The sequence below is a fragment of the Fulmarus glacialis genome, unplaced genomic scaffold (genome assembly GCF_000690835.1).
Source record: "Fulmarus glacialis isolate BGI_N327 unplaced genomic scaffold, ASM69083v1 scaffold17440, whole genome shotgun sequence".
Classification (NCBI taxonomy): Eukaryota; Metazoa; Chordata; class Aves; order Procellariiformes; family Procellariidae; genus Fulmarus; species Fulmarus glacialis.
Window position 1 is genome coordinate 9364 of NW_009189809.1, and position 19794 is coordinate 29157.

A 19794-nucleotide genomic window follows, 5' to 3' on the forward strand; every position below is an offset into this window, starting at 1 on the left:
AGCCTGGAGAGGAGAAGGCTAAGGGGAGACCTTATTGCAGCTTTTCAGTACTTAGAGGGAGCGTATAAAAAAGGTGGGGAGAAACTTTTTACCAGGGCCTGTAGTGATAGGACAAGGGCCAATGGTTTTAAGCTAAAAGAGGGTAGACTTAGCTTAGATACAAGGAAGAAATTCTTTAGTATGAGAGTGGTCAGGCACTGGAACAGGTTGCCCAGAGGAGTTGTGGATGCCTCATCCCTGGAAGTGTTCATGGTCAGGTTGGGCGGGGCTTTGAACAACCTGATCTAGTGGCCTGTGTCCCTGCCCACGGCAGGGGGCTTGAACTAGATGGTCTTTGAAGATCCCTTCCAACCCAAACCATTCTGTGATTCTATGATTCTATGAATTGCAACCTCAAGCATGTCCTTGCAACAATATTGAAAGTGTTGTTCCTGAATTTGTTGGGTTTTGGTTTATTGTGCAGCTCCATAAGCTGTTGTATTGACACTTTTTGGGAGGTAACCTGGAGGCAAAAGGAGAAGCCATCAGAAGGGCAGGAACAGTGTTCAGAAAGAGTATTTCTGCATCTTTCTGCTACCTTTCTTTGCCTTATTTTTGTGCATCTTTCCCATTGGGGTTTTCTTGATTTATTTTAATGTTGAAACAGTTTGTTCTTCTTTTCCACGTGAGCAGGGCTGTACTTCTGTGTGTGCACCCCCTCACACACACACAGAGCAATACATGGTAATAGTTATTCTGACCTCAGATTATTCCATTAAAGGGTTTTTATATATACAAATATCTGAAAGATAGGTATTATGTTGCTACAACAGAGCTAGATGAAAGGATGAAACTGAATGTCCACAAAATGCTGTGAGTAACTCCTAATGCCTTTGAAGAGATATTTTAGAGAGATTGGTATTTTACTCTTTTGTTACCTCACTTATGTACGCTGTTAATTACAGTAGTAAGAGCTGGCATAAGTTTTAAAACTGCAGATGCAAGTTTAAATGTAAAATCAGAAATGTAATTTACTTCATAAGGATACATCTTTTGAGGTTGGAAATTAAATATTGCTGAATTTTAGTGCTAAATTTCTGGCTTCTGTTGGATGAAATTGTGACAGTATACACTAAAATGAATTTTCATTCACAGGAAACTCCCCTAAATTGGTGTGTTGAAACAACAGAGGAAATTTTGGTGCCTAAGGACTTGTTAACTGCATATATAGAAAAGCTCAATAGTGATCACACTGCTCATGCAGAGGAGTCAGCTATGTTCCTGTTCTTATTGAAAAACTTCATTAATGGCCTAAAACCTCCTCTGTCCTTTTCAAAAGGTAGATGTTAAGGTTTTGACTGTCTTTTATATCAATGAAGTGAAGAAGGAAGGTTAATTTTTTTTGTCTTCAGAAGTTGTTGGAAACAAGCAAGCCTTGCTTCCCTAATCTTCTTCATTCGTTGTTACTGAGATCTGTAAAGGTTACTTACTTGTGATCATGAAATCAGCCAAATGTATTGTCTTCTTTTAACTACAGATGTCTGTTTTCTCTTGGTTTCTGAAGGTGTTTATATGCATCCACTGTGTCTTATTTATAACGTGTATTTTTTAGAGGAAACTTGGTGGAATCCCGAATCTCTGAATCAAGATAGCCAAGACTACCTCCACCTCCTGTTGGGGCTATTTGACCTACTTGTCTGTGGAGCTAGTGAGGGAAGCAATGCTGTTCAGTACAGAACATTGATGAATCTCTTACTCAAGGTATTATTTTTGCGCTTTGTTGCTCAGAATTATTAGTCATCAACTATTACGCAGTTACAGAATTCTAAGGAAAACTGAGAAAAATGGAGAATTGATCATGCAACACTGCTTGTGGCATGCTGGTACTGTGAGCAGGTGAAAGTCTAAGCTTCAGCTGGTTAGTTAACCCTAATTAAATGTAATAATAAAAAACTAAACTAAAAAAACAATAAATGGACCAGTTGAGACAAAGGTGAAAACATAACACTGATTTGCAGAGCCAGGTCAAGAGCTTGAAGTTTGAGCTGAAAGTTTTGATCCTATCTGGGAGCAAAGCAAACAGTTGCTCTGTAAAATTTGTTAGTTTTTAAATACAAAAATTGAAAGAAAAACTTTTCGAAGACATTGCACGTTTCCTTATAACATCATCTCATGTTTTCTCACCTGCATCAAGTGATACATTTTTGTGAAGAGAATAAGGGATTTTGACAGTCTAGATTTTAGATGACAGGGAGTAATAACTGCATATTCTGAGGAAAAGAGAAGCAAGTAATTGACACAAAGCCGCTGTTACTGGAATTTGATGCTGTTTCATCAAGAACAGCACATGACAAACACAGCCAGAGGAAGGAAAGAATAGCAACGATTTCATAACAAAACTTGTTTCTGATGTTAATTCTTGTATATAACTTCGTCTAATTATCAGTGACTCCAAGATCTAGTGGAATTGTACTGATGCTGAGCTGTAAAAGAGATTGATTCAGTGCCTGGCTAGTTAAAGGCTGTCAGCAGGGAAGCAAGGATGTTATTTTGGTGGGATTTTTGACTGAGCAAGCTGGGTAATATTGCACAGAAGAAGAGAAGCAAGAGGAAGGAGGGACTACAGAAGGTTTGTGGAATGGGGTTAGTAATGTCCTAGGACCTAGTGAAGACAATGGCTGCAGTAATAATTTGCTGCTTTCACTTGTGGAGTACTGTCGATTTTGAGGGTGTTTAATTTGAAAGGGACAAGAAAGATATTTTTGCCCACTCTAGAATAGTTAATATAAGTAGAACCTAGGTCTTGGTGGACTTGTGGAAAAGAAAATAGGCAAGAGTATGTCAGAAGCTGTATCAGTTGTTCTGGCAAGCTGCGTTCAGTCTGCGGGATCTTGAGTGGGCACTCCTGTTTGATGAATGAAGAGCTCTTAGGATTCCAGAGAGCATCTTGCAGACAGAAAGCATGCTAGCTATTGCCAGACCATGTAGTAAGCAAGAACTTTAAATTGATGTGGGATACTATTAGGAGACAATGTAACTGGTTCAAAATCAGAACCTATCCTCGTTAAATTTTTACAGAAAGGTCCTAAAGCAAAGTTAAGGTAATTGGATGTAGTTGTGTGAAAAACTGAATTGAATCTTCTTGGAGCAGCTATTGGGGCAGGGAGAAGGCACTCTGACCTGTGTCTGTGGTGATCACTGATACATTTATGATTCAGAGTTTGTTAATTTTGGTCCATGCTCTGTTATTACAAAGCCTATATAGCCAATCTAGGACAAATTCTAAGAATAAAGTTTAGTGTGAATATTCAGCACAGAAAGCTGTGTTGTACAAGGAAATTGGATGCCCAGCTCTTGTGAGACCCTAGTTTATAGACTTCTGAAAATCGTTTTGTATGACTGATGAAAAAGTCAGGGATTACTTAGAGCACTTTTAATATTAAGATTACTGCTGCACAAAATAGGAAATAGAAGTTCTTTATTTTGCATATAACAATTTTCTTGCGCAGTTGACATTCTATACAGATGTTCATATGGATGTGTTTTCAGTCCATATGATTTTTTTTTTTTTCCAGATAAAAAAAAATCTCTTGTATTTACATACCTATAGACTACAAGTTATCTGTTAAACTAAATAAGCCAGCTGTTAGGCAACATGTGGACTTGTGTACACATGCAAGTACTGTTTATCCAGTAACTTTGTTTTCCCAAAAGACACTGTTTCCGACTCTTTAGTTCTCTTTCTGCATACTCCTTTGATTTGGGTGGTTTATCAGACGTTGTGAGTAGTACTTTGCCAAATAAATTAAAGTGCTTTTTTCTTTTTTTCTTTTTTTTTTTTTTTTGTTAAATTTTAGGTACATCTAAAAGATTCAGAGGCTCTCTTCAAATTCCTTTCAATTTTGTGGACTTACAGTTATAACCTTTCAAATCATCTGAACTATGAAGTCAATGCAATGCTACAGACTCAAGCTCTATATATTGGCTATGCACTGCTTGAATCACAGACATACCAAAAAAAGAAACAGCTGCTATCGCCGTCATCTCCAGGTAAAGTAAAACAGTATCTATCTCTCATCTTAAGACTTAATCACAGTAATTAATTTTGTGCAATTTTACTATGTTTTATACCATGAAGTGTAGCTATAGGTCTCTTCTCCCAAGTAACTAGCGATAGGACGAGAGGAGATGGCCTCAAGTTGCGCCAAGGGAGGTTTAGATTGGACATTAGGAAAGCTCTTTACTGAAAGAGTGGTAAGGCCTTGGAACAGGCTGCCCGGGGAAGTGGTTGAGTCACCATCCCTGGAAGTATTTAAAAGACGTGTAGATGAGGCGCTTAGGGACATGGTTTAGTGGGCATGGTGGTGTTGGGTTGACGGTTGGACTCGATGATCTTAGAGGTCTTTTCCAACCTTAATGATTCTATGATTCTACGATTCTGTAGTTATTTATGTTCAGCTGAGACAGCTGTCTTTCTTGCTGATTCACTGCTGCAGTTACTAGCCCAAGCTTGGAAGCAGGTGAAACCACTTTTTTTTAATCTTAAAAGTGTTAAAGAAACATGCTCCTATGCTGAAGAAGTCAGTTACAGCACCTTACTTTCTGTGCAGTATAAGGATGTGGAAGTCAGTAGCTATAGATGAACTCTCTGAGCTTACACACGATTATAAGGACTGTGATGAAGAAATTCAGAGCCATGGATCTGTGAGATTCATGTTGGTTTTGTGTAGTCTCGAGGTTTACAGTGAAAAAAGACGACTTTTTAATTCCAAAGAAATGTTGATGCCTCTTCAGGGACAGAAACAGTAAAATTCTGACCACTCACTTTATTCTGTTGTCTTTTCCTCCTTCCTTCCCTCACTCTTTTTGCAGTGGTGATATCTTTGCTAATTAACTTGGGTAGTCCTGTGAGTGAAGTTCGAAGGGCTGCTCTCAACTGCCTCCATTCCTTGAGCGGGATAAAGGAGTCTCTGTTTCATCCTGTTCTTCAGCATTTGGAGCAAAAGACAGAAGAGATCATATCTGACCCTACTTACATAACACAGGTATTTTTCTTATGAAGGTGTACATTAATACAAGTTTTGTCTGCTGCTGTGAGCTCCCATCTTTTCTAAAAGAAATCAAGTTAACTGGCGAGTTCATTGTCTTTGCATACTATAGTAGACTGACTTTTTAATATTTTTTTAAAGGACTATAAAAAAATTCAAATTATTTATTACATACAGAGAATTGAGAATATCAGTCAAATAAGAGGTATTAACTTTTGGTTTACGGATGAAGAATTCTGTTTTTATCTATATTGCACTATTATGAAAGCATTGAATAAACATTCTTTTAAGGCATTTTTATTGCAGGGAAAGAACTTAATTTTCACTTTGTTAATGAACTAGATTATGGAAACTCTATTTGAGGAGCTTGAGACACAACCAAAACAGAAATCCCAGAAGAAAAAATTGTTGGAAGCTTTGGAAAGCATACTTGATTGTGTACAGAACGCTATTTTCCCATCATATATTGCAAGAAACTTGATGAAAATACTTCATGAAGTCCATGGTGAGGTAAGTGCCGCCTTTCTAGTTGTTTTATCAGTTCTGCACTTGATTGAAATGCGGAAATCCAATTTCATTTAGTAATAACACTGTTAAATAACTTCATAATGTATTAGACTATTAGGCATTAAGTTGACACCTCTAATAATATGCGGTAGTGCTGCAAAGTATGATTGAATGAAACATAAAATATGTGCATGCTCCATCCAGGAATGTAAGGGCTGCAGAATTTTGCACTGGAGTTCTTAAGGAAAATCCCTTGATGTTACCGAAAAAGACTGTTTCAGAAGAAGATTATTCCAGAAGAAATTTATTACCTTGGTTAGATATCAGTGAATAAGGGTTTTCTGTACAGAATTGTAATGTATTAGGTAGTATTATCAATTTTATTTGTATGTATTAACCTCCTCTTATCTAACATATTCAGAATTTTCTAAGTGCTCGAAAATACATGAGTTCAATGTTCAAAAAATGAATGAAATTATGAATTTTTATGCTCTGTTCAGTTGTATGTTTCTTGAAAGGATTGTGAACTGTATAGAGGATGAGTGTTCTTGCCTCACATTTGGGTTTTGTAGGAGACAGCAGTCATAAATCGGTGAAAAAAATTGCCTTGTTTCTGTATTTAAAAACATGAAATACTACTCTGCAAAGAAGAATAGCAAAGTAGCAAATGAGCATGTACTCATGGTAATCTCACAATAAGTCTTGTATGTTTCCTCTTGAATAGCTGTTGCATAAAATACTGTTTGCAGTGTGTTACCAGAGAGGGGACATTGCAGTAAAATGAAGCTGTGCTATTGGAAGTTTGTTAAAATGAGAATGGATAAGAACTTCTATTATGAATCTCCTCTGTTTGCAGATGATTCTTTCTCACCTCTTGCCTGCACTAGACCGGTTGCTAGAGAAGGTCTTTAAGAAACCTGAGGCAATGTTGAAAGATGAAGTTGTTCTCCTGCATCTCATCCTTGGAAAGTTTAATGAATATTCGGCAACGCTCTTGTGCAAGCATCAGCAGAGTCTGGATTTATTTATCAAAAGTCTGCATGCTGCCAAGAAAATCTATGAAGGAATTCCACCATTTCAGATCACAGCACTTGGGCAGGTATGGCTTTATGAAAGATCTTTAATTTATTTTTATGCTTAAAGCAAATAGCAGTGTTTAGGATTGGATTTACAAGGACTCTTTTGCTGTTAAGGAGTCCATAGCTTTTGACCTGTCTGTCTTTTAGTACAAGTTTTCAGGGTCTCCATAGTGTCTTTGAAATGTCTAAACAGGCTGCAAAACTTTCTCTCTTAAACTTACCAGAAGGAGAAATTGCTGCTTGCTTTATTTTTGCATTTTGACAAGTACAGAATAGAAATATCATTGTATTTGCATGCAGATGAATACCTGTGTCATTGCCTGCAGATACTACTGTTCCACTGTTCTCAGTTTTTGTCAGTCAGGCAGGAGCTTTACTTATGTTTTTCTCCTGAGGAAAAATTGTCAAGAAAATACAGTAGGTGAGAAATAGTCTCATTTGAAGGAGGCTACAACTTCAGGCCTCCTATTAGCCAGGTATTAGCGTATCCTTACCGAAGGCTGGCAACAGCAAATTTGTTTCCCCCACCAGGCAAGCTGTGTGAAGAATTTCAGGAATCGGTATGTCTGATGGATATTTCAGAAGTATGTGCTTTGCATCTAAGGATTCCTGGATATATGCAAATACATAGTTAATATGCAAATTTTTACGATATATGTCGTACTAACATGCATGTGTGATTGGGTGTGTCATATATAATCTAACATACCAAAGTTCCATAGCTTGTGATTTTGTTACCCTCTTACAGCAAACCTCTCTGCGTGCTTTCTTTTTTCCCTTTTGTAGATTACTAAACCATTCTTCGCAGCTGTGTCAGATGGGATAGTGCAACAGAAGCTATTAAAAGTATTGTTTGACTTACTGTTAAACTGTAAGAACCCGCTTTGTGCCCAGACTGTCAGCAGTGTGTTTAAAGGGGTGAGTGGCAAACACCAAAACACAGAAATGTGTTCAAACTTGCTGCGGTGGTTCTGTGTTGCTACATTAAGTAACGCTCATTGTTTATATCATTCATAGCATGAAAGGAATCGGAAACTATTTGTCACATAATATAGTTGTGTTAATGGCATGAAAAATTTGTTAAATGACTGCTTTTAGAAGGTATTGTTTTAAAAGCCACCCATCAGTCATTTGCTATACTACATGAATGAATTCAGCAAAAGTCACTTTGTTCTGCTGCACCAATTTTCATTTTCTGGGTAAAAACTGCTTTTGTACTGTTATTAGCAGACTTCTCCCAAAATACATTCATTGTAGCTTTCTTACAGCAATTTATTATATTACATGGATTTGAAATCACTTCCTCGTTTTATTTGCTATGAGAACTACAAGTAGGACAGGCATTCAGAGACTGTGGTGATATGACTTGAACATGTGGATTATATACCCATATGTGCATGAAAGGGACGTGTTTAAAAAAAAAAAAGGAGGGGGCATAGATGTGTGATCTGACACGTTGTTCATTGGAACTTGCATTATTGTTCTTTGTTTCAGATTTCAGTGTGTGCTGAGCAGATCGTCAGAGAACTGGAGCCTCCTGAGAAAACCAAAAGTCTGGCCACCGTTCAGCAAACTAGAAGGCAAAAAATGCAGCAACAGAGGTAAAATAACTAGAAATCCAAAAATATTATCTGTACAGTTTGAAAATGCCACTTGTTTTACTACATTTCATAGTTTGTACTGAAAGCATAAGCATCCTTTCCCCTGCACAGGGGGAAAGTAAAATAACTCTAAGCTACTTCTGGCAGAAGAAAACCAACCCATGTTGCTGTTTGAGAACTGATGGAACTATAGTCAAAATTTAAAAAAAAAAAATCATTTCCCAGTACTTTTAGTGTTGGCATTTGCTCTTGTAGAATATGGCTTGACACGGCTGAACAAGATTCATTTTTGTAGGTATTAAACTTGGTTAGTAATAAAAATGTATAGCAAATGACGTACACATGGCTGAAGCCTAAAGATGCTCATCAAAATGTTCCTGTTAGTTCCAGTATTTTCTTTCAGTTAAAACATTAGTAATTAATTTTTAGATCTCTTCGTCTTGTTTCTTCTCTCCATCCTCATAAGGAAGGAGCTGTTTTGTCCACTGTACTTACTCTCTTCTTTAGCATCGGCTGCCAGCCACTGCTGAAACAGGATATTGAGTTGGTTTTCTTTGTTTGATGTAGAATAGATGTCCTTATGTTCTTATTTTCCTTCACTTGGCCTTTTTTAACAATCATCACCCATTAGATTGATCCATCTATAAACTGTGTCTGTCAGAGTTTATAAACATACACGCTTGGGCACACACCCATTGCCTGCATAGTCAGTGGTTAGACAATGAGTAGGTCAGAAGATGCAAGTTTCCGGGATGGCAAGCGGATCAGCATTTGGACTATTATTTGGTAATAGATTTTATTTTTTTCCACAGAAGTCTGCTTCATTGTGTAGACTTTTTGTACACACAGAAGGCATGCTATACTTGTTTGTTTTGTCAGGTTTTGTCTGGATTTTCTGTTGATTGTTTAAAACGTGTTGCTGCTTCAATCAAAAGCCCACACATTGCCACCTCTCCCAGGAGAAGCAGTAAAGAATATTACTATGTGAAAGAAAGTTTGTCTTTTTTTACTTGTGTGTGTGTTGGTTTCCTGAAACACTGTACTTTTTTTTTGCAGATGTATATCCTGATTGTTTGTCTTATATTTTTAGAAAGCCTCAAGATGCAGAATTGGCACCGGAAACAAGCCACTTCAGCTGGCAGAGGGTTATGCTTATTCTGGAATTACTGCAGCATAAGAAGAAACTTAGACGTCCGCAGGCATTGGTACCTGCGCTTTTTAACCTGCTGAGCCGGTAATCGTGCCTCCATAACACATGAGTCCTTCAGCTTTCTCTCCTGCAGCAGACACTGTAAAGCCTTAAAATAGGGCTACTTTTTCTCTGCTTTGTTGCCATGTTTTGTAGCTTGCCTTTTTTACTTGAACTTCTTTTAGGTAAATCAGATGAAGGGAGTGGGAAGTTGTTACAATTTTTTTGCCCTGTAAACAGTGTGTTGGGCTTTTTAAGATGGTTACCTGATGCATAGCTTCTTATGTGAAGATTTTGTTTCTCAGGTGGAGAGCTTGCGATTTCTAAGAAGGATGACACCTATGCTAAAACTGGCACAATTGACAGGACTTGTCTCTTTTGCAGAGCTATTGTAATAATACCCTGAGCTTTAAAATTTCTCCCAAAACGTTGTGGAACAGCTTTCATCCAGTGCAACCCAAGAAAACTATTGCTTTTCCTGCCAGCCCCATCTCCAGGCATTTAGGAAAGTTTACATATAGATTGGGTATTTATCTTTTTTTTCTTACTATTTGCATTCACATAGACTGGCAATCGTATTCCAGGTAATCATCTTATACTCCTGACAGTGCTTTGATAAATGTCTTTTATTAGACCAGTTCATGTATTTGAAAGCAAAAAAGAAGAGAAACTTTTTGGCAAACGCTTTTTAGAAGCCTCAATTTAGAACTAATGTAGAATGAAGATTGCAATTTCTTATTTGTATCTTAATACGCAGTTTGGTCACTTATTTTTCTGTCTCCTTTTTCAATTCCTAAATTTTTTCCTGAATGTATAGATGTCTGGAACCTATGGCGTCAGAAGAAGAAAATATGGAATATACAAAGCAGCTAATCCTCAGCTGCCTGCTAAGCATCTGTCAGAAATTGTCTTCAGATGGTAGCAAGATCCCAGCAGGTAAAAATTGCCAGACCCATTTCTTGGTACTTCTCTCACCAGTACAGCATTAAAACAATGGCCTCTAACTTTTTTCTTCTCTGAGTCTATGCTGTATTATTGAGGAGAAATAGACTCCGTAATAGGGTATACAAATTTGCCTTCTTAATAATTTTTGTAGATCCCTTAGGTACGGTCTGTAAATTGAAACCAGTGCTTGAGAGTGTACTGTTTTTATTCCTACATTGTTGACCATTAAAGTGTTAATCAATGAATATTTTTTACTTGCAGATATCCTTGACAAAGAAAAATTCAACGTGGAAGTGATAGTTCAGTGCATCAGGATATCTAAAATGCCCCAGACACACCATCATGCACTGCTTCTCCTTGGTGCTGTTGCTGGCATGTTTCCTGTAAGTAGTACCTGCAATCTGTGTGTCGGCTCTTCTCTTCAGGTTCCAAATTTTGGGAAGAGTGAAGAACATGTAGAGCTGTTCTATGGGGAGAAAATTTCTGAAAGGAGCAAGAGGCAAAATTTACAGGTTCCCTGCTCTTTTAGGGCTTTCTATTCCATTTTACTTGAAAACAAACCTCTGTCTTGATGCTTTGATCACTAGTCATTTATGACTTGCCATGAAGCGCATGAGAAATGGAAGAAGCTTTCTGACAAGAGCCCTGCCTCACCTTCCTGCTGTGGTCAAAGTTCTTGTGCATTGTTTCTTCTTTCCCCTGCTTTTTTATATACAAGAGAGAAAACATCTAGCCCGATAGCACATGTATTCTTACAAGCTTCTATCTTGTACAACACTGAGAAATGTAGTTGTAGTTGATGATAAAACCAGGTTGGTCTGATTTTAATTGACTGAGAAACAGGTCTTTTCTTCTATGGATTGAAATTTGACTGTACACTCACTCTTCTAAGATTCTTTTGCTTTGAAACTATAAAAGCAGCAAAAAGTATCCAGATATATCAAACTCCGTTTGCATCTTTATCTTTACCTCAGTACTTTCTCCATACATTTGGCAAAACTGGAATGTTTCTGACAAATTTGTGGAGGATTTGGCTTTTTTATTGTTGGGGTGCTTTTTCTTTGTCGCCATCTTACTGCCATCACTTGCTATAGAACCAAGCTTTTATTCTGCATTAATATTCATTCTTACAAGATTTTCAAGGTCAGAATACAAGGAATATTTTGTATGAGTCTCATCTCTCTTTTTAAATCTAGAACACTCCTTCAGTTCACTAAAACTGAACAAAAAATGTGCCCACAACTTCTTGCTCTAAGTTGTGGCAAAATCTAGGAAACTAACTCTTGAGCTAGGTGACACCTCTAATCCAGCCCTCTTAAAATTAATTACTGTGATTACAGTCTAGCCCTCAAAAAAGCCAAAAATTAAAATGAGCATGGTTGGTTTCCATTGTATGATTGTAGGTATTGCAGGTGTTTTGCAAATATAAAAAGGGTGAGTGGGAAAGGTACGAAAATGACTGGAATCTGTGCCACACTCACGTTTGTGCTTCTGCAAATCTCCCCATAGCTGACTGCTTGTCATGCTACCATGGCACTGAGTTGAAGAATACAAGGTATTTCATCAGACTAAACTCTCAATTTCCACTCTTCAGTTACTTGCTTAGAAGTGTATCTTGGTTTCTAAATAATATTTAGAAGTCTAACAATCACATAGTAAGTAGCTGTAAGGGATACTATACATTTAAAATCAGTTTAGTGGAGGTTTTGGAAGATACTAATGATTCTCATTTTCTTTTATAGGAATCTAGTGGCATTTGTGGGAAGGAGAAATGCCTTAAGGTATAATATGCAGAGCAGAACAGTACAAAAAATAAACTAATCTAATCTGTCTTCTTTTCCAGGATAAAGTTCTCCATAACATAATGCCTATTTTTACATTCATGGGAGCAAATGTCTTGCGTCTGGATGATACTTACACGTTCCAAGTAATTAATAAGACAGTGCAGATGGTTATTCCTGCTCTTATACAGGTAAATTTGTCTACTTAATGGAGAGGAGTAGAAAAAAGTGAACAAGAAGATTCTTAATTAAGTAGAGTAAATGGTTTAGAATGTCAGTGGTAGGAAAAGTTGTAGCCTATTCTAGGATTATTTTTCGATAGATATTAAATTAAATATAATATTAACAGACGACTACTCATCTGACCAACTCCAAGTTCATCAGACTACTGCTTCTTCTTAATCTTACGAGCTCCTCTACTTTATAAATGGTTTAGCCAAAACAGTGTCACAACTGTACCTAAAGAGGACCTGAAACATACTTTAAGTTCAAGTTTTTCATCATAAAAATAGCAGGCAAGTTCCGTAGAGGAACCATTGGAAATAAGAAGAAGATTATTAGTCCTATAATAATATGTCATGGACATATCAATAGTAGACATGGTCTGAAGAAAATGGAAAGGTAAAATATTTGACAAATGCTTTTATTCTTCCAGCTGGTGTTTGTGTGAGTTTTCTTGTTTTTTGTTGGCCATCTTAGATAAATAGTTATAAACCAAAACAAAAATACATCATTGTTTCTCAACAGGGACATTTTTTTCTTCAGTCAGATTTCATTTGCATCTAATAAATCTTCATTCTAGAGTCATAGCTTTAAACATGAAAAATGCCATCTAAATCGCTTATGTAAAAATGAATTGGGAAAAAAAAAATTTCTTCTTCTAACAATGGGCTGGGGATTTCCTGGTGTATTTTTTAATGATATGTATACACATTTTGCATCCTTTTGCAGGTCTCTGTTAGAGAAATCAAGTTGCTGTCTCTCCTTTTTTATTTTTTTGTTTAACACCTTTCATAGCAGCCATCACAAGTTTCTGTGACAAATTATTTATGGCACACACAATTATTACACGTGGGGAGAGCCTAATGTTACTTACCTGAGATCATGTAGCCTACTTGTGTTATTTTTACTAGGCCCTTGAATCGAAGACACTAACTCTCAGGCTTATGGGCAAAGTTTTCAGAAGGATGTGGCATTGCTTTCCCTTGAAAACGTCCTGTTTGTTTCAGCTGATGCCAAGTAATGTTTCTTTTTTTTTCTTTTTTCTTTTTTTCTTTTTTATTCTTTTTTTTTCTTTTTTTCTTTTTTTTTCCCCTTTTTTCCTTTTTTTTTGATTTTATTTGAAGCATCTTCCTTAAACACTGAAAACGAACTGTGTAAGTGAAAACTGTTTATTTTGGAGCACTTATATTTTCCTTGAGATGATGCTTTTGGTAATGCTGTTACCAGGCACGTAGTGCTTTCTCTCATTTTCTGAATTTACAAGAAAGAAGTTGTACCTGTCTGCGATAATCTGTTTGAATTGCTGTACCTGTTTGTACATAGGCTGAAGACAGCGATTTGTCAGAGTCCTCGGGAAGTGTGGAAGAGGTGGTGATAAAGATCATTCGTGTGTTTGTGGATGCCTTGCCCCATGTGCCGGAGCACCGACGCCTGCCAATCCTGGCCCAGCTGATCACTACGGTGGGAGGAGACAAGTTCCTCTGGGTCCTCCTGGTGCTGCTGTTTGAGCAGTACGTGACCAAAACTGTAACTGCGACTTCAAGCACAGACAAGGTTAGAAGACTAGCGGGGTCAGCTTTTTCCTCAAGAGACTGATGTCCCCCTTTCTGTTCATGGTCTTGCCTTTAAGAAGGTGCAGGATAAGCCCCTAGGTTGTGCTAAAATAAGAAGAGAGCTCCGAGCTTGTGCTGTAGCAGAACCTGATGGTGATGTTGACTACGATTTGTATTGCAGATACAATATTGTTTTGTCCTGGAGCCTGAACAATAAATCAGATCTTATTGTACAGCAATCCTTGACCTGAAGAGCTGATAATCTAATTATGAAGTGCTTCAATATTTTTAAGTTCTTTTTTTTTCTTTGACCGTGTTTGTGAAACACCATACTGGTCTTCCCGTACAGACCAAAATAAAAAGCCTATTGTGTTTTTGTGTAGGCAAGCCCTCAGATTAGGTGAAAGCATAGCTTATGGGGAAGACTAAAAGAATTATTAAAGGGACATTGGTGAGAAGATACAGTCTTTGCTGTAGCAATTTAATCTCTTTCTACTCCCCCTGGAACTATGTTCTTTCCAAGAGCTTGCTGCTATTACCCTTGGTGTTAATCCTGGCAGTTTCCAGCTCACCATGGCATTTTCACAAACTCACTGAGGAGTTTTTGAGTCTTTTTTATCATTGTTAGTAATTTTTTTTTTTAATTCTTGAAATAATTCTTTTTACATTTCTAAACCATTAACAGGATGCTGTTCTGGAAGCAGACACTGAATTTTGGATTTCCATCTGTTGCGAATTTAATGTACGTTCTCAGTTCCAGAGCATGATGAAAATAATCCAGTACTTGACAGAGCTGCCAGAGAACAAAGAAGGTAACCACAAAACAGAGCCAGCAAATGCATGTAAACCTCCTATAACAAGGGACAAGGCATAGTGGTTTTAAACTATGCCTTTTAAAAGGGGGTAGATTTAGACTAGAAATAAGGAAGCAATTTTTTACAATGAGGGTGGTGAAACCCTGGAACAGGTTGCCCAGAGAGGTGGTAGATGCCCCATCCCTGGAAACATTCCAGGTCATGTTGGACCAGGGCTCTGAGCAACCTGATCTAGTTGAAGATGTCCCTGCCCACAGCAGGGGGGTTGGACTAGATGACCTTTAAAGGTCCCTTCCAACCCAAACTATTCTATGATTCTATTACTCCTCTAGAAAGAAGACTAAGGGATACAGAATGACTCTAATGACTTTTCTTTTTTAAATAAAATGGCTAAGATACGTGATTACTTTTTTTTTTTAATTATAGATTAATTTGAGCACTTAGAATCAAACAGTAGTCCTCATTTAGAAGGTACAGTAAATCGTTTCGTTGAAATAAAAAGCTATTATTCATAGCAGACAAGATCACAGGGACTACCAGTCCTTTCTGGGATTTTTAAGGTTTCATTTCTTTCTACTACAATATATTTAATATTTTTCCAGTCTGTTATTTCAAAGAGCATTGGGGAAGGTGGGTAGGGGTTGTTTGTTTCTTTTTAAGTTAGGACTTGCTGTATTTGTTGTTTGAATACATTTAATACATTTTCTCAGCCAGGAAGGACCAGGTAATGGCACTGAAAGCAGTTTTTCCCAAATATGTGACGCACAGTGTATGTGGTCCCACCTCAAAAGTCTCTCGTGTTTGTAGCCAGTGTACCATAGCTTTAGCATCAAGAAAAAAAGAAGATTCTTGACGTAAAAATGATCAGATGGAATGGCAGTGAAATGGCACTACTTCTTTTGAGGCTGTTGAAATGAAAAATTTATCTCCTGTGGTATTTCAGAGCATCTTTTTTGGAACTTTGACATGATTTTGGATACTGCAGAGTGACTATCCTTGATAGGCATCTGACTGTAATTTTCCTTTGTTTCTATAATCAGAAATCAAATGTCTTTTGCTCTTGGCTGCAAATTTGTTTTGTGAATGTTTTCAACAGAGGATCCTGGGCCAAAAAAGTCAAGAACAAGCAAGACAAAACTAAAAAATCAGGATGGGCAGCTCTTTAACGTGGAGTCTCACTCAGACAAGCAACTTCGGCATTTCAAATTCTTGTCAGTCTCCTTCATGTCACAACTTTTATCCTCTCAGAGTTTTGTGAAAAAGGTAATAATGGCAGATTGCTTTTAAACTGACCACATTAAGTAATTGTGCCGTACTGTAATAGGTGAAGTTTAATTTGCTTTTTAGTATGACTTTATATTCAAAGGGGATGAAAGAATACACTGTCCAGTGTATCTTGCTGATACCTTTGTTGACACAGTTTTGAAAACTCTCAGTAATGTTAATTATTTTTTAATAAGGCTTTTCCAGATAGACTCCGTTTGTGTGATTGATGAATAGGTAACAAAGTGAAATTCTGGTCCCAGTGGATTCCCACTGGCTTTATGGAGTCTGGGATTTCACTCGCAGTCTGTATAACTCCAAGTTTGGTGTGGGATTCATACTATTAACTCTGAAAAGACAAAATAAATGTTACAAATTTTAGGCTGCGGCTCTAGCTGGAAGTAGTTCCCAGTTTTTCAACTGAACATCATCCACCAGCATGAAGGGTATTTGCTACTGTGACTGCATTGCCTAAGATTCTCAGATTTTCTTCTAGAATGATGGCTTACGTGCAGATGTGGGGAATTCATAATTACCATGTTAGCGGACATTTCATTCAGAACAAACACATTTGCGCATACTGGGATATTAACTTAATGAGGGGATGCAAGTTTCACAGTTAGCGTTTTCATTCTTCCTTTTTAAACCAGATAGTTGAATGTGAAGAAACAGAAGAGCTGCAGAAGTTGGAACAGAGGTATGCTTTAAATCTTCTCCACTCCTCTTATTTCTAGTTTTCACTGCAACCTGGGAATATTTTTTAAATGTAGTCCCTTTAGAATATTTTTTTCCCCAAGGATACTTTTAATGTTGATTTCGGCAACAAGCAGTATTTATTATATGCAAGTTATTTGGGTTTTGTTTCGGGGATTTTTTTTTTTTAATATGTTGTGGAGTTTTTTATTTCTGAAAGATTGCTCTACCCAATATTCACTCTTTCTGTATTTCTGATAGAGCTTATTTACATACTTGGCCATAACTACTATGCTATTGATGATGGAGTCTCTAAAATAATTCCAGATTTTTAGCAAAAAATATCACTTCATTCGTAGGGAAAAAATTGTTATTCACAGGTGCCCCTATATTGGTGTAAGAAAATTACCAGTAATCACAGATCACAGTTGTAGACATTGGGCTATGACAGCCAATGATGCAAAATTGAGGGTTTCTTTTGTGGAGGCTTGACTTTTATGTTTGTTCTAAGTGAAAAAGGGTGTAAGGATTTATTTTAAATGCTGTGTTCCTTAAATGCTCATTTTTAAACATCTATATCCTCCCAGATTCTTTTTGTTTTAAAGCAGAGTTCTTAAGTAGAGCTACTGTTGCATGTAGATGCTAATTTGGGATACCAAGGAGACTTTTTTAATGTGCAAGATTGTCCTTATTGCCATAGCTTTTTGTTAATATGTAGATGTGATCTGCTAGTCTCTTCATTAGGTGTTTCATTTTCTTTTATTGTTGCTGTTTTGTGAAATTTTATGCTTTCCAATAATAAAGTCAACTTCTTTAGTGTCCTTGTTACTCACTAAAAGATGCTTCCTTTCCATCTAGGCTATTAGAAGAAGTTCTTCATTATATAAACACTGTGGCGTCTTCAGTGGAAGGAAACGTGGACAAGCCAACAGCGAAATTTTGGAGGGTTCTGCTTAACAAGTCCTATGATATGCTGGATAAAGTATGTCTCATTAGCCCTCATATTAGCAGTGGGACATTTCTGCTTTTGCTTATTAATATGATGATAACCTTTGTAGGATTTCTTGTTGGATTAGTACTAATCTTTATTGGATGGTCTGCAACCTGGTGCATCATTGTTTAAACTCATGTAACAACTTTAATAACTACAGCTAACAGCTTAGACGTAACAACCAGACAAAAAAAATCAACTCTAGTTAGTGTTCTACTGGCTGGAAGCAGTCATTTCACTATCTATCTGGTGGAGAATGGCTTTTAGCAGCATTTCTCATTGTTAACTCATAAATGGAATTGTTGTTCCATATTTCTACATGGAATTTAAATGGAGAAAAAAATCTACTTATGCTTTTCTTATCTTTTTCTGATTAGAAGTATATTTGTAGAATTGGACTGGCTATCTCATTGCATGCTGTGCAGCACACATCTTTTCACAGCTTGGATTTTTTTTTTAATGTGAAGCATATTCTAGTTTTCATGATGTACATCACAGGGCACTACCAGAAGTATTTTAGGGCAAGGAGTGATAGCTCACCAGTGTAGACAAAAGGAATTGCTGAGGAAATCTCGGAGCTAGTGGATAATGGCTGGGGACAGTGGACATACATCAAGTACTGTAACTGGAACCTGCTGTGTTCTTTTGCTTGCCTCAGATACAGCATTGCTAGCCTGTCCTCTCTTCTTTGATCGTGAAACCCATGTGGGAAGTTGAAGAGAGTTTGCCTGTCTTATTTGGAGGCTACTATGTCACAGTGCATGGAAGAGCATTTATGGTATTGTTTTGTTTGTGTTTTCTTGTAGGTCAATGCCTTATTGCCAACAGAAACCTTCATCCCTGTAATTAGGGGACTAATGACGAATCAGCTCCCGTCTGTGAGACGTAAGGCAATGGACCTTTTGAACAATAAGGTGCAGCAGCGCACAAGGTGGCAGAAGAGCCAGGTGAGGTGAAGTGGTTAAACTCGGTTCCTTTAGCAGAAGTACCTGGAGAGAGATTGATGTAGAAATGGTTTGCTCTATGTAAAGATGTCAAGTACCAGCGCCAAGTCTGGCAGGCAGCTCTTGAGTAGCGAGATGTAGGCGACCTGCCCATAGTTACCTTGCAGGTTCTAATTGTATGTCTAATGTGTGTGTTCTCTTGACCTCTTAGATCCTGCAGCTCTTAGAGCTGGTTCCTGAGCTCATTGCTATCGTGCAGTGTAAAAGAAAGGAGGAAGAGGAGGAGCAAGCCATCAACAGGCAGACTGCTTTGTTCAGCCTCAAGCTACTCTGCAAAGGTTTTGGCACAGAAAATCCAGTGCCATTTGTACCTGTTCTGAAAACTGCCATTGATCTAATTTCTTCAGAGAAGGAGGAAAAGAACGTGATGGGAAGTGCTTTGCTCTGTATAGCTGAGGTCACCTGTACACTGAAAGCCCAAGCAATACCTCAGCTTCCAAGGTATTGTTGGGTTCTTTTTAACAGAACGAACTGCAGCAGGAAAGGAATTAGTTATACTAAAATGCATTACTGAAAGAATGCTGATGAAAGCCAAGTGGCAGTCTGCCCATGTGTGTTTTGTGTAGATAAAAATAAAGGTATTCGTGGTGCTTGAAGGTGCTTCCTGGTCATAGAACTAAGAAGCTAGTGGGGAAATTGTAAGAGTTTTATAATCAGTAGACCTCCTTATGGAGTCTGCTACTTGAACAGAGAGGCAATCTTTATGGCTTTTGAAAGAATGCTGATGAAAGCCAAGTGGCAGTCTGCCCATGTGTGTTTTGTGTAGATAAAAATAAAGGTATTCGTGGTGCTTGAAGGTGCTTCCTGGTCATAGAACTAAGAAGCTAGTGGGGAAATTGTAAGAGTTTTATAATCAGTAGACCTCCTTATGGAGTCTGCTACTTGAACAGAGAGGCAATCTTTATGGCTTTAGAAAAGTCAGACCATACTCTGTATTTTTACTGTAGAACAGATTGCATTTAAAAACATGAGAACCAGTACCGTTGGAAACCCTGCATGTTACATTATTTTATTCTCCCTATTCAAGAAGAATTCAAGCATCTAACTTGTTGCTTTTAAGACTGTTTTATCTCATTACAAATATAAGTTTCTTATTGTCATTAAATCTTTAAACTAAAGACGGG

General features: G+C 37.4%; 1 protein-coding gene across 1 annotated transcript in view; it reads left to right on the plus strand.

Moving 5' to 3' along the window:
- HEATR1 (HEAT repeat containing 1) overlaps window positions 1–19794 on the plus strand; it is a gene marked incomplete at its 5' end in the record, with an annotated part of 33916 nt that overhangs the window by 8660 nt on the left and 5462 nt on the right. The window contains 19 exons of the mRNA XM_009583524.1: window positions 1135–1318; window positions 1592–1740; window positions 3837–4029; window positions 4852–5024; window positions 5370–5537; window positions 6391–6633; window positions 7400–7531; window positions 8108–8214; window positions 9305–9448; window positions 10221–10339; window positions 10610–10731; window positions 12192–12320; window positions 13675–13905; window positions 14590–14716; window positions 15816–15982; window positions 16633–16679; window positions 17534–17657; window positions 18473–18613; window positions 18822–19111. Coding sequence (XP_009581819.1) covers window positions 1135–1318; window positions 1592–1740; window positions 3837–4029; window positions 4852–5024; window positions 5370–5537; window positions 6391–6633; window positions 7400–7531; window positions 8108–8214; window positions 9305–9448; window positions 10221–10339; window positions 10610–10731; window positions 12192–12320; window positions 13675–13905; window positions 14590–14716; window positions 15816–15982; window positions 16633–16679; window positions 17534–17657; window positions 18473–18613; window positions 18822–19111 — 2990 coding nt within the window. The remainder of the gene's footprint in view (window positions 1–1134; window positions 1319–1591; window positions 1741–3836; window positions 4030–4851; window positions 5025–5369; window positions 5538–6390; window positions 6634–7399; window positions 7532–8107; window positions 8215–9304; window positions 9449–10220; window positions 10340–10609; window positions 10732–12191; window positions 12321–13674; window positions 13906–14589; window positions 14717–15815; window positions 15983–16632; window positions 16680–17533; window positions 17658–18472; window positions 18614–18821; window positions 19112–19794) is intronic.